The sequence below is a fragment of the Sinohyriopsis cumingii genome, chromosome 14 (assembly GCF_028554795.1).
Source record: "Sinohyriopsis cumingii isolate HCF-2022 chromosome 14, ASM2855479v2, whole genome shotgun sequence".
Lineage (NCBI taxonomy): Eukaryota > Metazoa > Mollusca > Bivalvia > Unionida > Unionidae > Sinohyriopsis > Sinohyriopsis cumingii.
Window position 1 is genome coordinate 105,656,319 of NC_142974.1, and position 20,552 is coordinate 105,676,870.

Below are 20,552 nucleotides of genomic sequence, written 5' to 3' on the forward strand. Positions count from 1 at the left end.
CTAGTGGAAGCCTATGCTGAGATGACCCTCTATTCAGGAGTAGCAATAATAACATGTTTGCAATATTCAGTGTGGCGGCCATAAAGTATATTATATTAACACATTCTTCATTAGGACCAAGCATTAATCAAACATTTATTTCAGTGAAAACATTATGATATGGCTCTCAAGCACATGTTACCAAGACTTTTCAAAATGGAAACTGGTCTTGGGCCAACTAGTCGTTTTACAAAAACTTCATGTTAATATGAATAGCCTTAAAGCTGTAGAGATAACAACATTTTCTAGATGATACATATGGTGGCCATACTGGGAATCTGAGCAGGTGATTCTCATTTCAGGTTAACTAGACCATGGAAAGAATGAGTGTGAGAAGTTTCAAAGCAATCCTCCATGTAGTCTAGGAGGGGCTTTGTCATTTCAGGCACAAAAGCTAGCCTGAGAACATGGTTGTCACTTTTTTCAAATGAACTGGCCAATATTATGTTGTTGATGCAGCTGAAGGACACATTTGGAAATGATGACGTGACTGATGCATTATCTCTAATAAGGTTCAAATGTTGGAGCACTTAGTTACTTGTCACACTGAGTTGATGAGATACAAATTATAAAACGTTAATTGGCAGTTGCCTTGCACAACAAGACATATAAAAATGGGCTTCTAATGAAAGGGTCTCACAGAAATGGCATAAATATTGATACTCCTTCAATTCAATGTATACCTTCACACCAGCATCCCTGAGCTTCATCATCTGCTGTTCCAGGATAAACCACCGAGTGGGTATCTGCTCTCCCCAGTATGACTGCTGTGAAGCCACCTCTAAAATTTTCGTCTTCAACTCCTCCAATTTGCTGTCAGGAAATGTGTTGTCAATGGCAAAGTCCTCATCAACCAAGTGAACTATGGCAGGATTGTCTCTTAGATAGGAACGGATTTCTTTTAAATATCTCTCACCATGTTCATGACAATTGCGCTAGAAAATGAAAATACAATTCACGTCAAGTGTGTGTATGTGTGATTTGGATTTTTAATATAGCTGTATCAATTTTGCAGTCATATCTCTACGATGATTGCAGTGTGGCAGTTTATAGTGACATCTAGCACTGGGGCAAAACATGCCACAGACAAGCAATATCATGTCCCACCCAGTCATTATCCTTACACCAGGCCGACGAGTCCTAACACTAACCTCTTAATGCTGAGCGCCTAGTGAAGCAGTTGTTAGTACCATTTTCAAAAATATTTGGTATGACTCGGCTGGGGTTCAAACCCACGATCTCCCACATCTGAAGTGGGTAATCTAACCACTTAGGCCACCAGAGCGGTAAATTCACATTAAGAGCAAATCAATGAAATATATCGTTTATTTATATACTGCATTTATACAATCATGATAAACCCATACCAGTTGTCGAGCATCGGGCTGTCGCCTCTGGATGCTAATTCTACTCAAAATGTTTGTATCATTAATTTCTTACACTGTAAGTTGTCATAATAAGCGTCAGACTTTGTCAAAACATTCTTCCAAATACATGCAAATTGTTTTAGTTAGTCATACCACTTGTCTGGACAGTTTCACAGCACCTGGTAAATGTTTGATAAATGGTTTAGGGTTAGATTGCTAAGATAGTGTAGATCCATGAAGAGATTTCAACGTACATTTTGAAATAAAACAAGACACATAGCCTTGCTGAAACTTTATTACGTTTTACCACATCAGAGATTGACAATTTCAGAAAGTGTCTGAACATAGTGTTGTCCCTTCAGTCACTCACACATGGGAAAACACAAATAGAAATCAATGCTAATTGAATAGGCACATGTTGAGTTGCTGACATCATTAGTGGATACAGCAAGATTTTCATCTGGCAGAACTGAATTTCACTGAATCCAAGATAATACAATTTCTTCTGTCCAATGCTTTTCAACTGCTGAATATTGAATCCATCGCTACTTTTCTTTCGAAATCCAAACATGAACAATTTGGCAAAATATTTTCTTTTATGCCTGAGTTAGGATTATCACATTCACAGGAGACCCATGAAATGCAATACCAAATTCATTAGCATGATCATGCAGTATACATCTGATATAAATGATGGAATATCACTAATATTTTCTCAGAAAATGTCAGGATATAACCATGAAGACTAAACTAAGCCACATCATACAGTAAGAAATATTTCAATTCAGCTGTCTGGAGTTATTTTCCCTACTATCAACATTACTTATAAACATGATATGCAATCGTTGACATACATAAGTAAACACAATAAACATTGTCTCTGTGCTGAAAGTATACAGTTCAACTCTACCCTCTACCAAGTTACAAGTTCTATTAAGAAATGAAATTGATAGGAATCAATAATAGGAATCTACAATTACATGAAGTGTCAAAATATACATATGCAGCGGTTGCCCAATACATTACTAAAGAAACCCGCCTCTACTACTTACTCCTGACATCCATCCTATACGTGTAAATTTTTATAATACTTCTTTGCTGAGAAATCACTTTACATGAATAGCTTTTAATGAACAATATCATGCACTATTAAAACATACATGTATAATGGCTGTATGTGGCACTGAAGAGGTAGCGATAGCTAGATTTTCAGGATGAGTGACATAATGGCCATTCTGGCTGTCAGACAGGCACCATTTTGATCTAGGACAAATGATATAGTCAGAGCTTTATTTTAGTGAAAAATGCATATCAATATCACTATCTCTTCAGGCTTACTGACAAAGATTTTTTAGGATGAATCGTGTGGTACCCGTGTTGGATTCCCAAACTGAACCATGTGCAAATAGTACCACCCAGATGATACGATGAATGTATCCATGAAGTTATATGACAATGTTCCATGAGTTTAGGAGAAGAAGCAATGGCATATTTGTGCCAACTGATGGACCAGTTGAGTTAAAATTGTTTCGTTGACTAATTTTTCATCCTTGACAAAAGACAAACTGATTTGCTCTAATCACTATATTCTATGACATCTAAACATGATTGATTCTGACTTAGAAGTGAACTGCAAATCTCAACACACCTATAAAATGAGCACCAGTGTGATAATAAAATGTACAAGTTCTCAAATTTACCCAACCTTCTCGGCTGTGAAGGGTTTTATCTTCCTTATTTCGTACGCAGATCACGTCATGTCACACTTTGTTTTCAATTACAACTATGACATGTTTCATTCCATACCAGTTAGACACCAGTTCATTCATTTGTGCCATCTTTGACATGGTGAAGATATTATGGGAGAACATTCTAATCTTCACTGCTGTCACAAACAAAATCAGTTATTCACTTCATATAATCAATAATAAGACTTTATATGTTCTGAAGCTGGCGTAGCAATTTCTAGACAATTAAATCTCAGTTTAAATATATACCTTGTTGAATGTCACTGGCTAATACAAAGTCAACTGAATTGGTTTTGTTGCAGAAAACGTAGCTATTGAATTTTATAAACACTATCAAGAACAAATGATAACCATTCAAGAGTTGTATATTGTTTGTGCAAAATCAGTCTGAAATTGAAAATTATGCTGTCTCCAACTGACATCATGTGGTTAAAGCACAACATACAAGTCTGATATATTTTTCATATGCACTATGTAAATGATTTTCAGGTCATAAACAATCAACTATGTATAACAACAATACAAGTATGCATAGCGCCACCTCTAAAAATCATTCATGTGATCAAAATTGTCATGTGTTAATCGGCTCAAAAGATGAATGCAGTCTTCCAGCCTAAATATAAAGCATACCCAAAAACTTGAGATTAAATTAATGTTATTGCAAACCGTACCAGTCGATATTCTGAGTCTATACGAGTTAAGAGATCTTTTTTACAATATCGATGAATGTGCTCACCAAAATCAAGACTTCAACTTTGAAACAAACGAAAGATCCTCCACTGGTGTTCTCTGTGTTGACAATTCCTTGTGTTATAACAATATGTCAATCAAAAGACAAATTTTGTGTAGAGCATTTGCGAGTTTTCTATAACGCCCCAAAACAAACATTACTTTTCCCTGTCATTTAAATGATCATACAATAATTAGTCTGGTCTCTACTTTATCTTGAAAAACTTTACTGAGAATATCATCTGCATAATTATTATCTGCTTACCTCAAATACTTTCTCGATTCCCATCGATTCCCCCAATGCATTTTCTGTGATCAGGTGTTTATCACCTTGCGCATGTGATTTTATGCAGATCTGCCTTATTGTGTCATGCTAAAGTGTCTTCCTGCACAAAATGCATCTTGCCAAAAATGTGCAAGCTTCAACATTTGCAATCTAAATATATTATTTTATGAAAGACACTATTTATGAAAACGTCTATGACTAGACATTATCAGCAGTAGTGTGAAACCTGAGCATCCTCTATAACGGAAGCTATTATTTAATGATACCAACCATACTGTTCCAAATAATACTTCTTGCTCAAAATCGCTGTATGTACATTTACCGTTTTAATGGATGGATACACCTGCTTATACACGTATGGGCATGGCTGTAATGGACAGATACACTTTCTTACACATATATGGGCATGGATGGAATGAACAGACGCGTGTGCTTACACATGAATGGAAATCGATGTACCATTCACATGCTTACCTATGTATGGGCATGGATGGACCGAACTGACTCACGTGCTTACAGATGTTTGGACCTGGATATATCAAAAGATTCACATGCTAACACATGAACATGGGTGTACCGGACAGATTGATGTGCTTACAGATGTATGGAAATTGATGTTTTGGACAGATGCTTTTGCTTACACATACTTGGACATGGATATACTGGACATAATTGTTTGTGCTTACATATATATGGACATGGTCAGCATCACTTGACCCATTCATATAATATGGCTAGAACTCAATGATAAAAGTGAAGAGAAACTTACCCTTTGAGCTTCTACACCACGTTGGGGCTGATATATTTGACCGGGGTTCTTATAACGAAGAAAATAGGGCTTGGTCATTTCGAAAAGCTTACGCATCTCATCCTGAAATAAAGAAGAGCTAATGGCATGGTATATACTTTAATCATAAAAATATACTCCATCTCTCAGGCATCAAACTAAGTAAATTATGATGGAGGTAAGTCTATATTCAAAATGATGCATAACTCTTCCCAAATAGAGTGCAAGTACAATAAACAGTGAATTGGTTGGCTGAACATTTTTTGTAAAATTTAAAATCCTTGCTTTTTGTGTAATCTGCCCAGAAAAGTTGACATGAGTTGAAAATGCACTGTTGATAAGATCAGTCATAGGTACAATGACGTGACGTCTGGCAAGGCCATTTATTCCAACTGCCACATCACTAAAGAACATTTTTGTGTTGATGTGCTGTAAAATAATAGATCAAAACCAATCTGAAAAGATACTGCTGGTGTCAAATCCTTGATACAGTTTTCCTAGTAAGAATCTTCATCTTCTTTCTGTCATTCATTAGCAAAAATATAAGCTTCAGTACTACTTGCCAAGAAAATTGATGGCATTATTATTTACATGCAAAAGGTGGAAATGATACTGATAAAAACATTAATAAGTGTCAATACAGATCACATTAAAAACAAATTACAAGGTTCAATAAGAGCAGAATTTAACCTTCAATCAGATTCCTTAGACATTCCTATAGATAAACGATAACTCTCTCTCTCTCTCTCTTCCACAAATATGTATTTATTTCTAACCCACGATCATTTCTAATAAAGAACATCAACAAAGAAAAGGCCAATGGTTTTCTAACTCTGTTTTGGACTCTATTTTCTTGGATTATAAACAGTGTGGCTAACACAACTTCACCACCAACCCCCCTTAAGCTGACTAGTGAAAAGAGATGCATTTAAAAATCTGCATTTACATACATTATATCTAATAGTCAATGACAGTATATAGTATGACCTTATGTTTTAAAACATTGCCCCAATGATGTATATATTTAGGTTATGTACTGATTATTACCTCTGACACCTATTGTCATTTTCATTTGAAAAGTTATGCTTCTGTTCATGCTTAGAAACAAAAAAGCATATCAAAATCTTGACTTGCTTGCCAATAAATAACATTCTTTACATTTACTTTCCACAAAAAGACATCCACAAACAATGCAGATCATTTGTGTAATAGCAATAGCCAAATACAGTGTATAATTAATAATCACAACCATATGTTCAGAACATCAGTGATCAAAGCTGTTGTGTACATCATTATATTTTATTACCAAGATGATAAACGTAATCCTGGTACAGGTCAATGGTCACAAAATAAGATGTGTTTTAACGACTTTTACAAGAGAGAGAGAGAGAGTAGATTAGCATTGACAAACCTGTGTCTTTTGTATAGTATGGTTTGTTACTGAGGGTATATATGTTGATATATTCATTGTTAATATACGATGATTTGACTGACATTAGTTTGCTGTTTTATATGACACGGGCCTATAGTATGAATGGAAGGTAAATACAAAGAAAAAAGTAGACGTCTTTTCAGAAATATATTTGTTCCAGTGTGTACCCCACCCACACCTCATTTCGCTATTTATTCATCACCATTGCTATCACTTAACAATTTAGAAGTCATTTTTTAAAAGTCTGGTTCTCAAATACTTTCGTAAAATATTATTCCTCTATTGTATTGAAGTAAAAGGAATCTATTATTTACATTTATTAGTGAACACTAAACGGAAGAAAATACACAGAATCAACATAAAATTCCAATACCCCCCAGCAAATTCAATTTAAAACCAAGCGTTGAATACTAGCACACATGTTTTTTAATGTTCAAATAAATGAAAACAAATAGAAATCAGCAAATGTTCCGTTTTGACAAATGCTTTTCTTGTACAGTGTTTGGGATTCTATTCAGATGAATACTTTTGAAACATTTCCGCATGCCTAGGCACACATCTTCAGATATGACATTGAGTTGTTGAGCATTTAGTCATGTTTATATAAACGAGCAGCATACTTGAGGATAAATAGAGTTTATACTCAATTTAGGCTGGTAATAAGTCTATTAATTTATCATTTAACCTGAAGTAATGCAGCAACTATGGCCTATAATGTTGCCTGGTACTGAGAGGATTTCGGATTGTTTGGGCACATACTCACATATGGGCATGCACAACATGCATTTGCACATCAAGTTTTAAATTAGAAACAAAATTATAATATCCATAAGAATTCAAAATGCAACAAATGAACACTGACAAAGTACTTAAGATATGCTTCAAATGGACTGTCACCACATCATTATTTTAGATACGATCATTCACACAGCTCCCTCACCTCTGTTTCTCGCTCGTCATGCATAATACCCCGATTCATATGTAGCCATATCTCTCCAGTGATGTATAGAAAGGGTACATGACAAGGCAATCGCTTTTTAACAGTTTCAACAGATCACTCATAATGAACTGAAATTCACGTGCAAAATCTTAGTCAACAGTTGCCCTTACCCATTAAGGGTTGCAAGGTCACATTATATTCAGCTGCATGAAAAATGTCCAACAATCTTTCGAAATTCAATTCACATGAAACATGTGCAAATCCTTTATGATTTAGGCACCCACAATTTTATTTGCATGGGGGTGGGGTGGAATGCAGTTGCTCAGCTGGTAAGGCATCAGATTTATAATCTAAAGGTCAATGGTGCATACCTGCTATATTCAGTGTTGGTGAATTTTGAGAATCAATAAGTCTGTTTTAAGGTCCCGGGGTGAAGGTGGGGGTTCAGTACACATAACTAAACATAGCGCTGTTGAATTGAAAATAAGCTATCTTTTCATCTAAGCCTAGCACAAATGTTTGGATATTCAAATCTGAATAACACATTAAAACCTTAATGGCTGTTTTTTCAAATCTTTTAATACACTTTCAAAGAAAAAGCATATTTTATAGACTTGGCATTCTCAGATATCAATGTCATACACATGTCCAAACGTGTACATAATTCACAACCACGATGACATTAAATGAAAACATACATCAAGTTTCAGTCTTTAAAATCCATTAGATGGCAAAATATATGCTTTATTTCATGTAGTCTTTACTAATCTCAAAAGTTCAATATCGGGTTTGAAGGTAATGCAGACATCATTAGTATTCATCTTTGCACTCACTAGTGACTAGATGGTAATATTTTCCAAACTTCTTTGTTGGATTCTCAGAGCAAATCCTGGTCAGAAGTGGCAAGTTCATTATGGAAATAACATTAGCATTGTCACAATTGTATATGATGCAGTTTGACCATGAATAATGTGTATTGCTATAGAGAAATGAATACATATCACATCCGGGACTTGCTATGGCATTGGGGGATTATGAAAAAATAATATTTGTAAGATTAATAGGGCTTTTACCGGTAAAACAGCAGAAATAGATGCCTTTATCCAGTTTGGGTGTTAACACCTCATCAACACATATCGACCGAGCAAACACGAGCAAATCATTATTATTGTCTTTCGATCTTCAATTAAATAGCAAACCAATTCTAAAAAGCATGGATACATTAGTAATTAGTATCATAACATGATTACGATAACGAATCGAGCGAAAAAAGATCTGATCTGAATGTTCAACTCAGCAAAGTGAATGTGCTACACACAGACTGTGCTATTATTTTGACGGGCATCACATACTTCAGAACGAGTAAATCATTTATCTTGCTGCTGTACTTGACAAAGTAAAACTCCATCAACCTGGAATTTTTACATTTATTGTTGGTGGGCTCTTTGTTGACACCGTATTGCTTCCTGAATCGCACTCTTCAAAACTGAATCACACTTGACCATTATTCTGACAGTTTAAACAATCATGTTTTGCATTGTATCATCCACAAACTGGAACGGCCAGCAGGTAATGAACGAAATACATGTCGAATAATAAAATATATTACACATCACAGCTTTGGATGAACACGTTTAAAGCCAGCTTTATTAAAGATTAGTGGTGAAGATTATTGGTAAGTTTGTGAAAATTGGCAAGATATTATACAACAAAACAAGATCATGTCAGCAGTGTTCAAATGTGATTCAAGTTTGAAGGCAAAATGCCAAAACACGGTTATTGTGATTCAGAAACAACAAACTTTAAGCAAGAGAAGCACGTCAAAACTAAATTTCAAAATTCCATCGTAACTTAGTGAAGCATAGCGGCAAGGAGGAGCATTTCATTCTTTGCTGCAAATACCATGTCTACATTAGTTGCTCTGCGATCTATGACAGCCATCGAAACAGCAGCATCATCTGTATTCAACATCGTAGAAAGCCAGAACATATTTGATTGGATAATACAAATTAATTCTCATTATTACCATTCTTTATCTTGTTCCTGTTAAAATAGCAATTAATAACTGACCAATGATTTTCAAGATGTTAACTCATGAAACGGAGTGAAAGATATTAAGCATATGACCATGTTTACATGGTGAATATGTCATAACGAAGAAAATGTGTTATTTTGTGACCGAGCTGAATCAGATACAATTTTGACAATCTTAATATTTTAATGAGCAAGTCAGTTCTTACAAGGATTAACTTGGAAAATACTGGAGGCAAGTTTGAATAAAAGTGATATCCATCCTCTAATGAGTGGATCAATGAACACAAACTATTTCCACTTTCAAAAAAAATTCTTAAATTTTTTTTTTTGACTCCACTGATATCTTTGAAATAAGAATAAAGTACTATATAAAATTATTAGTTTGTGCTGTGTTTCTTTTCACCACAATTTAATCCATCATCCTTGTGTATCAAAACAGTGTATAATAAGTGTAACACCATTTGTTCTCCACCTTGTGTAGCATTTACAACTGTACAGTCGAAGGTTCATTTTTTTGATTGTGATAAAGCTTAAACAAAATCAAATTAAGTTAAGCCAAAATGTATTTTTCTACTTATTTTAGAAATTTCTTTCAATTTGATTTTTACCTAATTTTAGTAACAGTAAACCTACAAATTTTCCAAAATGTTTCTTCAGAAACCAGTTTTGCCATCCACCATCTTCATTCAGTAATATGTGCCTAATCCAGGAAGTTTTATATTACACAAAATTGAAAACAGGTGAATCATATTCAATCCATCTTTCTTAAAAAAAAAACTGTAAAAGTATCTAGTTTTACCCTCTCAGTTTTGCAACCACAAATGAACTTGAAAAATAATGTATTCAGTTCATTTTCTAAATGAGGTGGATGACTAAGTAAAGCAGCTACAAAATAAACAAGTTTTGGCAAAATCAATGATTTTTTCAAAGTAAGTTTTCCAATAAAGGATAAATTTTGTTTGCACCAGCATGTGAGCTATTTCTTGATATCATTCAACTTTAGTAAAATAAACAATATCAACCAAACAGTCCACTTTTTTTGAGAAATAAATCGACAAACATTAATATAAATTGGACACAGAATAGTCATTATCAATTTCATTTTTCGTAAGAATTTTTATATATTTCCAATCCAACAGTTTTTGATTTAAAAACATTCCACTGTAAACCTGAAACCGAGGCGAAGCTGTTTGAAATCTGTAGAGTTATCTGTAAAGAACTGGATTACCATAGTTTGTAGTCCATGGTTTCAGTATTTCACTCTGGAAATTAAAGTGCAGATAATGGATGGATGAATGGACAAAAAATGGCAACAAAATGTACCCTTGGTCAATTAATCAGGGCCAATAGCATGCATTTTCTGTTGCACTATAGAGTCGTGTAGGCTAGTACCGATCCAGTAATAATAACCTTGTAATAAAACACGCCATCGAGTACCCGTTTAACATATACTGGTTTTCTACCAGTGTAGGTGGACCCATACACATCTGGCTTGTAAAGGTAACAGCCACTTTGTTTTCATGCTGACAATCCTTTTGATTGAGCCGCAAATTTACGTGTACTTGTTCAAGACCAAGTATTGATCTGCCTATTCCATCAAATGTTTGACCTAAATTGCTTAGCTTGTTTTTTCATGTGATAACCCTTCAATTGTGCCATGAGTGATACCTGCTCAGTGGCAAGTAACAGATGGTGGTTATTTGATTTTAATGCACAACTAATGTGTTGTTAAGTTGAACCCTTTAATACATTTCCCAAACTGCATGATCAAGGTGTTGCTTACAGAACTCAAGTTTAGTCTCTACATAAGCACTATTATATTACAGTTAGGCCAAAGAAATAGAGTCGGATGGTATGTGCAATAACTAGACCGTGACGATTTACTGGACGACAATAGAAGATTTCAGTACTTTATTAGGCTATGTGGATGAGGTCTTGGATTTTGTATCATATGACATTAGGTACTGACGGTTACATTATGCTGTAAATTTTTAAAAAATGTATATTTTACATATATTGTTTATTTTGTAAGATGCATGGAATTAGCATATTATGGGACATTGTGAACCGGATCTTCCTGAACTATTTTATATTGGTATGTAACCTAGTTTTATATCACTATGAAATCTATAATTTAATTCATTGTTTTATCAGTTTAATTCATTGATTTATAATATAAATGGATTTCAAATGTCAAGAATTGTGGATTATAAATGATTTACTTAGAACAATATTTAAGTAACTTCTTTATTTGTGACGTATTCAACTCCATAATACAAATACAATTTACACAGTTTTGTTGTCAATCATCCTATCTACCTATTGATCCATTCGGGCATATTTATTTTTCCAAAATACAACAATGATTTACCCACGACAAATCACACCATCATGCATATCTGATGTGCAAAATACACCGAGACTTATACATTGCAACCTTTTAAAACAATTCAACCTAGCCAACATCAACTTACAACAAAGTCAGTTAGGTTTATACACATTTAATACAATTTCCTTTCAATCAGGTACCCAGTAACTGATCACTAAAATTGACAGGTATCGGGTAGACTTTTTTCTAAAATATTGAACGCTCTATTACACTGGTTTTAAATTAAGGTAAGTATGTTTTTAAAGATTAAATATATTATAATGATTAGTACATATTATGTAACGGCATTCATAGTACTGGGTACAAATTGCTCAATCACATGCAGAAATCAATTGTGGGAATTTGTTTACTTTTTTTCATTTTTCTATGGGGGAGACATAGTAGGGTTGGCAATGAGAAACAAGGATGGTCGGCCGACTGGAAACATATTTGTTTTGCCTAATCGTGTGTTTCATGTGTTTACCAAGTATGAATAAAATAACACACTTCTTTGAAACTCCAGAAACAAACACATACATAAACTGATAAAAATATTTATATACTGAAACTGAAGACATATACACCACTAGTCCAATATGAGTACAAATTTACAAAATTTAATTAGGGATGAATAGATGGACATATTAATGTATATATACCTAAACATTTCTGGACTAGGTATAAAAAGGAATCCATTTTAATTTGTACAACTTCACCAACCAACTTTTTACCCTACAAAGTTTATCTTTTTTACATTATGGGAGCAAGACCTATGTTGACATTTTTTCTTCTAAATCTTAACTTCGCAAAAGATCATTACATTTCAAAATCCATGATAACATTGTTTCTAAATCTGAATTACCCGATCCTATTTCTGAGAAGCATTTACACGCAAAGAACATATGTCATTATACCACTCACCATCTACTATCCAATATCAACTGTCCATCCTCTAGGAAGTGTATCGATATTTTAATAACATGTATATCTAAGTTACCCCAACCACTCCCCATCTACTATCCAATATCAACCATCCATCCCCTATTTTAATAACATCTACATCTAAGTTACCCCTACAACTCCCCATCTACTATCCAATACCAACTGTCCTTCAAAAGGAAAAGTGTATCAACATTCTAAAGTCATTCATAGTCACTAGCCATCTACTATCTAACATCAACTAATCCTTCCACTAGGAAGTGTATCAACATTCTAATCGCATGCACATCCAAGTCATTCATAGTAACTACACATCCACTATCTAATATCAATTAGTCCTTCCAATAGGAAGTGTATCAACATTATAATATCATACATGTCCAGATTATTCATACACACTCCCACTCAACTGCCCAGCATCATCTCTCCTTGTCCCAAAATACACAATATTTTGATAATATTCACATTAAATTCATTCTGTATAACATCCGAGACCTTCCATCATTAATAAGAATGATAAGTTATGTAGTGTCAGTAGTACCAACAAGTAGCTTGTGATACCGTGATTTTCACGATATAAACATTTTACTGTCAACATGGAAACACATCTTACTAATTTTTAATGTCACTAGTTTGTTTCAGAAAGGTGCATATTTCAATTCTCACATATACACGACTATAGGCCTTATCAATAAATTAATTGCTTTCCATTGATAAGGGGTGCTGTCATCACTTAATCAACTTCCACCGTTATAGACCTGAATTATATATTTTTACAATGTAGTATTTAAACCAGTGTTTCCTTTACCCTCCTTTGTGCATCAGAGACCCCCAAAGTTTTAATTTCATCTGCAGTTCTGACACCAAGCTTTGGTTTTAACTTAATTTGACCCCGCCATGTTGACACCAATGATAATTTTGTCTCTAAATTTTGCACCCCTAATGGAAACATGATAATGCTTTGAATGGTGTAACTTAAATCTTACCAGAGACAGAATGGGCACAATGATAGAGGGATAATAGGAAGAACTAGTCAAGTGATCGAAGTGGTTTCAGTTGTTGGTCATACAAGATGTGAAGTGTGTTTCATCCAACAATCATCATGACACACTGCAAGAACAACCAATAAATTGGTCACTCCTCTTGATGGGAAAATGCCATTCCCGTTGTCATTGAATAAATGGACAAAAGATCTGTGTAACATTCCAAAACTTACCGATAACTCCATTTACTATTTTTTAAATTTTTTTGTCAATGTAGGCAAAGTGATAGTTGAAAAGCGAAGTGTTTTTGTTTCGCTAACATGTCCTCAGTGTCTAATTTAACAAAGTTTTGGAGGAATGTTTACATTATTATGCGAGATGTAAAGTGATAACGTCGCTTCCAAAGAGTAACAAGAAAGAGAACCCTGATTCTGCTCTATGGGTCAGTCTGTCTAAAAGCTCTAGAAATGTGAATTCAGCAGATTCCAATTGTATATGTATAGCTGGATAACTATTTGATTTACACACACACACACACACACATATATATATATATATATATATATATATATATATATATATATATATATAAAGAGAGAGAAAGAGAGAGAGAGAGAGAGAGAGAGAGATTAAGATAATGAGAGATAGAGATAGATTGATAGAAAGATAAACTGTTATACTGTCTTGTGATACTTCATAAAAGGTTTATGTCAAACCCATATGCCACAAAAATATGATTTTAAAGAAGAAATTAATTTTCCTATCTCCTGAAATTAGTTTAAAAATATAAACCAGCAAGTTTTGCCGTAGCATTTAAATATATATGCTCCAAGATATAAAAAATCTCAAATAAAAATCAAACATGTGTATCCATCTTGGTTTATTTTACTTGAAATATAACTTTACAAAAAGAGAACAAACTTTGTCTTTGCCTTTACAATATCCCGACAGTTAAATTCCATCACTTGTTCACTTATTACAATATATAATTAATTATGCATATATAATAGTAGGGGACCTTGTACATCCGATTTTTTATTGTCTTTATTTTTACTTTATCAGGTTGGGTGAAGCCTGCAATCATGCTAGGGTACTGTTTTATGCACATGTGGATATATCTTCAAGAACAAAGTTGGAACTAATACTTCAATTTCTGCCAAACCAAAATGAAATAATCCAAGACAATGACATTTTAAACTGAAGAAAGCAAAGGATCTTTGATTTCATCGCTGACAAAATAATATTGAGCAGCCTTCACTTATGCAAAAAGTTGAAGGTGTCGCCAAAAGCTTTAAAAGCTGAATTCCAATGTTGGATGGTTGACACATTTTGAAAGACTACGGATAAAGAAGATGGCATACCAGTACTAAATGACAACTTTCATTTAATGTTTTCTAGTAACACAGATTTAACTGCTGAAAATGCTACAATTCATTTCAACAATCACTTTAGAAACATACCTTAAATGAAAGAATAATGTGCCAAAAGAGAATTTGGAATGAGAGGTCAGCATACTAATATTATGTAGATGAAAAGCCACTTGGGGAGAATTACAAGTCCTTAGTTTGGGCATGTTGTAATATGTACAGAAACTAATCCACCAGATAATTTAGTGACAGTTCGAATGACCTTGCATCATTTGATACCAAGTAAGACAAATGGGGTGGGGATCATGAACCTGCAGCCCAGCGAACGTACATAAGCATAACGAGACAATGTCATCCAGAGTTTCATGTGATATGGGTGGGCTTTACGTTCCTCATTGGGGTGCAAGTCAAGATGGAGCAGTTTATGATTCTTGTTGATAATATTTATCAGGTCTACTGGGAAGAACTGTACAGCATTCGACAGAAGGAAATTCAAATCTCCTAGTGTACGTGCTGAAGACTAATTTATTAAAAGGAAGAATGAATTTTATTTTAGCCCTATACCTATTGGCAATTAGGGGCTAGAATTGGTGTGAATTTGTTGTTTGAACCTTGAAGCAACCATCATCAATTCAGTGCATTTGGATCAATTTAGAGTTGTGGAAAATATTTGGTAGAAAAAATTTATTTTTTCTATTTGAGAGGAGTTATTTCTAGAATGTTCACACCTCATGTGCTTAGAAGTGTTTATCAGTACCAGTCGGTCAGCGATGAAAATGAAAAGAAATAAGGTGATTAATGATGTAAGCTGTTATTTCAAGCCAGGTATGGACTCAGTGAGAAAGAAAATGGTTACACAACAATGTACAGTGAAACGTTTGATACTTTTTATTAAGATTGTAAATGACATGAACATATATTGTTTACTAAATGAGTCGTAAAGCTGTGTTGTTATATAGCTAGGATATTCTAAAAGTCAAAATAATTGCCACATAAATTTGGAAAGAAATATCATGAATATGGTCATAACAGACCATTGTAATACATTTAAGTTAAAGTTTTACAATACTAATTTGCTTTGCAAAATGGCGACTGTAAATGTGTTGATCACATACATATCTTCCATATTTTTGTAATTTGTTGTGACATTTCTAGTGTCACTTGTCCCTCAGCAGGATATGATGCATGTGTCCATGTTTGTTGCATTTCTCTTTTGGAAAACTTTTGTCTTTTGTTTAAAAGGAGGGATGATGAGAATGACACCTTTAGGGATTGTGATGTCTGAAATAAGGAATCCTTTGTTTGCCATAATGGCATCTCCAGGTTCACACATGTCAAGTAGGCCAATATGTTTAGTAACTTATTTGTCACTTATACTCCCATCCCCCAAATTCGATACAAATGATATTATTTCGGCTGGCCTAGTTCAGAATAGCCCTTGCCATGTCATATGTGATCGGTACATTGTACATCAAAGATTTGTGCCGTAAGGAACTATTCATTTTGGTGTGTAACTTTGTACAGTCAATTATTACCCCACAGTTGGGATATTTTTCTTAGAAACCAAATGAAATATATTCATCAGCAGCACGTTTTGAAGGCCGTGGAACCAGGACGTCTAATTGGAGATACAAATAATCAATCCAGCTATTAAAACTCATGCCAAATGTCAAAGTTCCAGTATTACATCGATTTGCTAAATCTTCCAGTAACAAGCCTAGTCTCAGTCGCATCAAGATAAGAAAGAATTCATCTATAAGACGCAAGTGTCTTTGACCTCCCTTTTCACTTATAGCACATAATGAGCTGTCTGAATTGAAGCATCATCCTCAATTTTATCAAATATTGCCATTTAGGTAGCTCAGTTTGGAAATTCGGAATAAAAAGCATTTTGTCCATCATTTTCAATATCCTCAAATGTTAAAACAAGAGAATTAACATGTAATGCGCAATCTACAGTTGTCCCTTTGTGAACAGTGGTGCAACAATCATGGGAAATTTTATTAAAACGAAACTGTAGAAAGAATTATTCTTTGTATGATACTGGTTTATTTTGATTGGTTGTTAATATGAGTGCCATTAAGTTCAAATGTATCGGTCCACAATCATCATGCAAGTGTAGAGGTGTCCGGAGGAGATTCCGTTTAAGCAATAAATGATTCTAAAATAGGACTCGAATATTCCTCTCCATCTCTGTATTCGAACAATGTCAACATGTCCAACATCTTCATACAGTTGAAGGTCACCATTGGCAACTTCCAATGATTCATTACCCCAATTCTGAAATTAAATAATTATACAAATATAAATACATCTTTCAGCGGTAAGTTAATAAATACATGTGCAGGTGTAGCATGACAATTAAAACTTGGTGCATGTGTAAGTTACATAATTCTCTTTAAATCTATTTGGGTGTATGTGTATTCACCTTTGTTTTAGTCAATATGCAGACCAGTATTTAAACAATCACGATGGCGCTCAATGTAGCAAAATAGTGACATGTTGTTCCAATCAGACAGATGACTATGATACTACGTTAAATAAGTATATATATATATATATATATATATATATATATATATATATATAAAACACTAGGCTATTCTTTTAACTTACGAAAAAGAAATATTTTGCATTTTGATTGATACAAAAAGTTGAGACAGATATTAAAATTATATTTTTTTCTGCAAGATACATTTTATTTAATGATGGTGGTTAAATACACAAAACACTATTTCTATATGAGCTATTTTAACAACAAAACATAATTCAAAAGACAGGTACACATATATTTCATATTTACAGTGTAATAATACACATGAGACAATCGTAACAGCCAATTAAAAAGGCAAGTAACATTAGATATAAGACAATACAACATATGATTAAAAAGCAATACAACAATAGATAAAAGACAATGAAACATCAAATTATATTGCATCACAGCAGCAAACTACATTCAAATGAAAAATTGTATTTCATTTTTACCTATGAACATATCACACCACCGTTTGGAGTACACTTAGTAACTTAAATAGGGAATCATATTGTTTAAAAGCATGCATCATTAGTGGTTAGAGTCATGGGCGCTTGCATATTGGTCAAGAAGGTATGCTCCCCTCCCCCAATTTCACATCTAAGCATATTTTGTTTTGGCCTACGTCCGTTTATAACTGTGATCACTAAATGTTTACCTCCACCCACCACCCAACCCTTGGAAAAATGTCTGCGGGTGGCCATGATTACTGCTGATTAAAAGACATGACAGAATAAGAATCGTAATATTACTCATTGTAGCCACTTACCAACATTTAGAACACCATGTCCAGGAAGACTGTATACACCGGATGCGCATTTGATGGCCTTGTTGACACTATGAATGGAACACATTGGGCTGTTAACTGTGTAAGTAAAATCTTTCCTTGCTAGCCGTATCCGGTGGAGCCAAACTCTGCGTACTTAATATCTTGCAGGAAATCTGTGTAATAATACTGATTTTTCATCTACTTCCTTCCTTCTGAAATTGCTACAAATGCAACAAGGCTTGCTGATGTTTGCAACAGGAAATATTCGACAACTGATGGGTCTCCTGCTTAAGTAGAATTGTCCGTTATAGCATTCATAAAAGAGGCATTGAAGAGTTTCTACCAAGGGGAGATAACAAGACCTGTTGAAAGTGTCTATAACAAGATAAATAGCAAAACATTATAATGCTTCCTAAAACAAACCTGAGTGTCAGTTTCATCAGATTTCTTCTCTGTCTCACCTTGCCTACAATATTTCACATCGAGGTCTGTTGAGTCTGAAAAAACAATATATATGGGTAACAAGTACCAAAATTTTTGTTATACTAGTACTACTAATACTGCTACTACTACTACTCCCACTACTACTATACTTTTGAAATTGTGTTTATAGACGGTGACTCATATAGTCAAAGTACATTCTCCCTTTAGGCTTTCATTGGAAGAATGTACAAAAAGGCACATTATGCAAACAGTAGCTATTACTTTGTTCTAAATTGTTTAATTATTATGAATCTAAATTTCATACATCCAACTTTCCACTGCATGCAACATGCTTAAGATCTATTACAGAGAGAGCCCTGGACAGTTCGATTTCAAAGTCATATAGGTTCAAGCAGGATATTCCTAGTGATCTGAACTGTTCCCAGACTAAGGTCAGATAATTAAAGTGCATTGGTAGCTGGGAATCTATTAATAATGGCTGGTAAGTTTTATATAATTAAAATGTAATTTTGAGGGGTTTTATTTTTCGAGGGGGTGGTGGTAAACTAGTGTAAATTATGCAATAATTACCTGCTTCTATTGCAAGGGCATGTGCGAATCGGTGATCCCACTGGAAGCTGGAATGGAATTGACTGCCTGTGTTCTCTGATCCAGGACAGACACATAAAAGGGAAGTTGTTGAGCTTGGTACCAAACAGGCCCACTAGAGGTCTTCAACAGAGGGAGAAACAGCGACCGTTCTGTTCAGGAAGGTTCTCTCTTTTCTGGCTAGACGGTCCGCTAATCAATTATCATACCCGGAATGTGGCAAAGTTGAATTGTGCCATTTTAGGCTGCCCAGATGGGGAGTTTCTAGACCTCTAGGAAAGGACAAGGCACATGTGAGCCTCCTTGACGTCGTAGGTAAGCTACGCAGACGTATTGTCTGAGGAGACCATGAGACATCGGCCCCTCATGTTCACGCACCCTGCAATGCTAGAATTCTGATTTCTTTTCTAGGTTGTTGATGTAGAGAGACAATCCAGTCTGAGTCCAGGAGCCATGGATAATTATGCCCACTGAGCTTCCCAGCCTGAATATGATGCATCTGCATAATAATAATACACAAATAATAAATCACTATAAGAATATTCTCGTGGGTCGGTGGTTCTTCTCGGGGTTTTCCAGGATTCTTCCTCCACCATTAATACTGGCCGCCATGCATAGCCTATCGTGTGCTGAAAAATGGTGCTAAACCCCACAACAACAACAACTATAATAATAGTGACCGGTTGTGTTCATGTGGATGTCCATAAAGAATCTGTCTAGTTTCATCCACCTTAGCCAAAGGTGGCGAAAAATTGATCCTAAAGGGGTCTGGATTGATATAAGGTATAGATGGGGGATGCCTCTTCTTGAACTGATTTATCACTGTGTGCATCATGTCTCAGTGTCTTGCCTCACAAACATAATTTCGGGCAACACGCTGCCAGAAACACAATATGTATTGTGGGGCTCCACCTCCCTCATGGGAGGGAGCAACCTGCTGATGGGGTGCTCCATTTGCTTGCAATGTTCCACTTCCTTCAAGGGAGGGCACAACCCACTGCATTGGTGCTCAACCACCTTAATTGGAGGTTGCAACACACTATCGCTGTGTTCTTCCTCCGCAATGTGAGGAAGCAATCTGCAACCTAAGGCATGCATACTGGTTGAGACAAGAGAAATGTTCATCGTCTCCCTACATGGTGAGTCGATAGACTCAAACATCTAGACCAAACTTCGGGAGGGGTTTCACCGGCTGT

The 20,552-nt window shown here is 34.8% G+C and overlaps 1 protein-coding gene across 1 annotated transcript in view; it reads right to left on the reverse strand.

The window, feature by feature from the left end:
- LOC149784555 (uncharacterized) overlaps positions 1-20,552 on the reverse strand; it is a 73,202-nt gene that overhangs the window by 38,850 nt on the left and 13,800 nt on the right. Inside the window, exons 3-5 of the mRNA XM_089932636.1 lie at positions 18,748-18,821; positions 4,939-5,040; positions 723-974 (exon numbers count right to left, since the gene is read on the reverse strand). Coding sequence (XP_089788762.1) covers positions 723-974; positions 4,939-5,040; positions 18,748-18,821 — 428 coding nt within the window. The remainder of the gene's footprint in view (positions 1-722; positions 975-4,938; positions 5,041-18,747; positions 18,822-20,552) is intronic.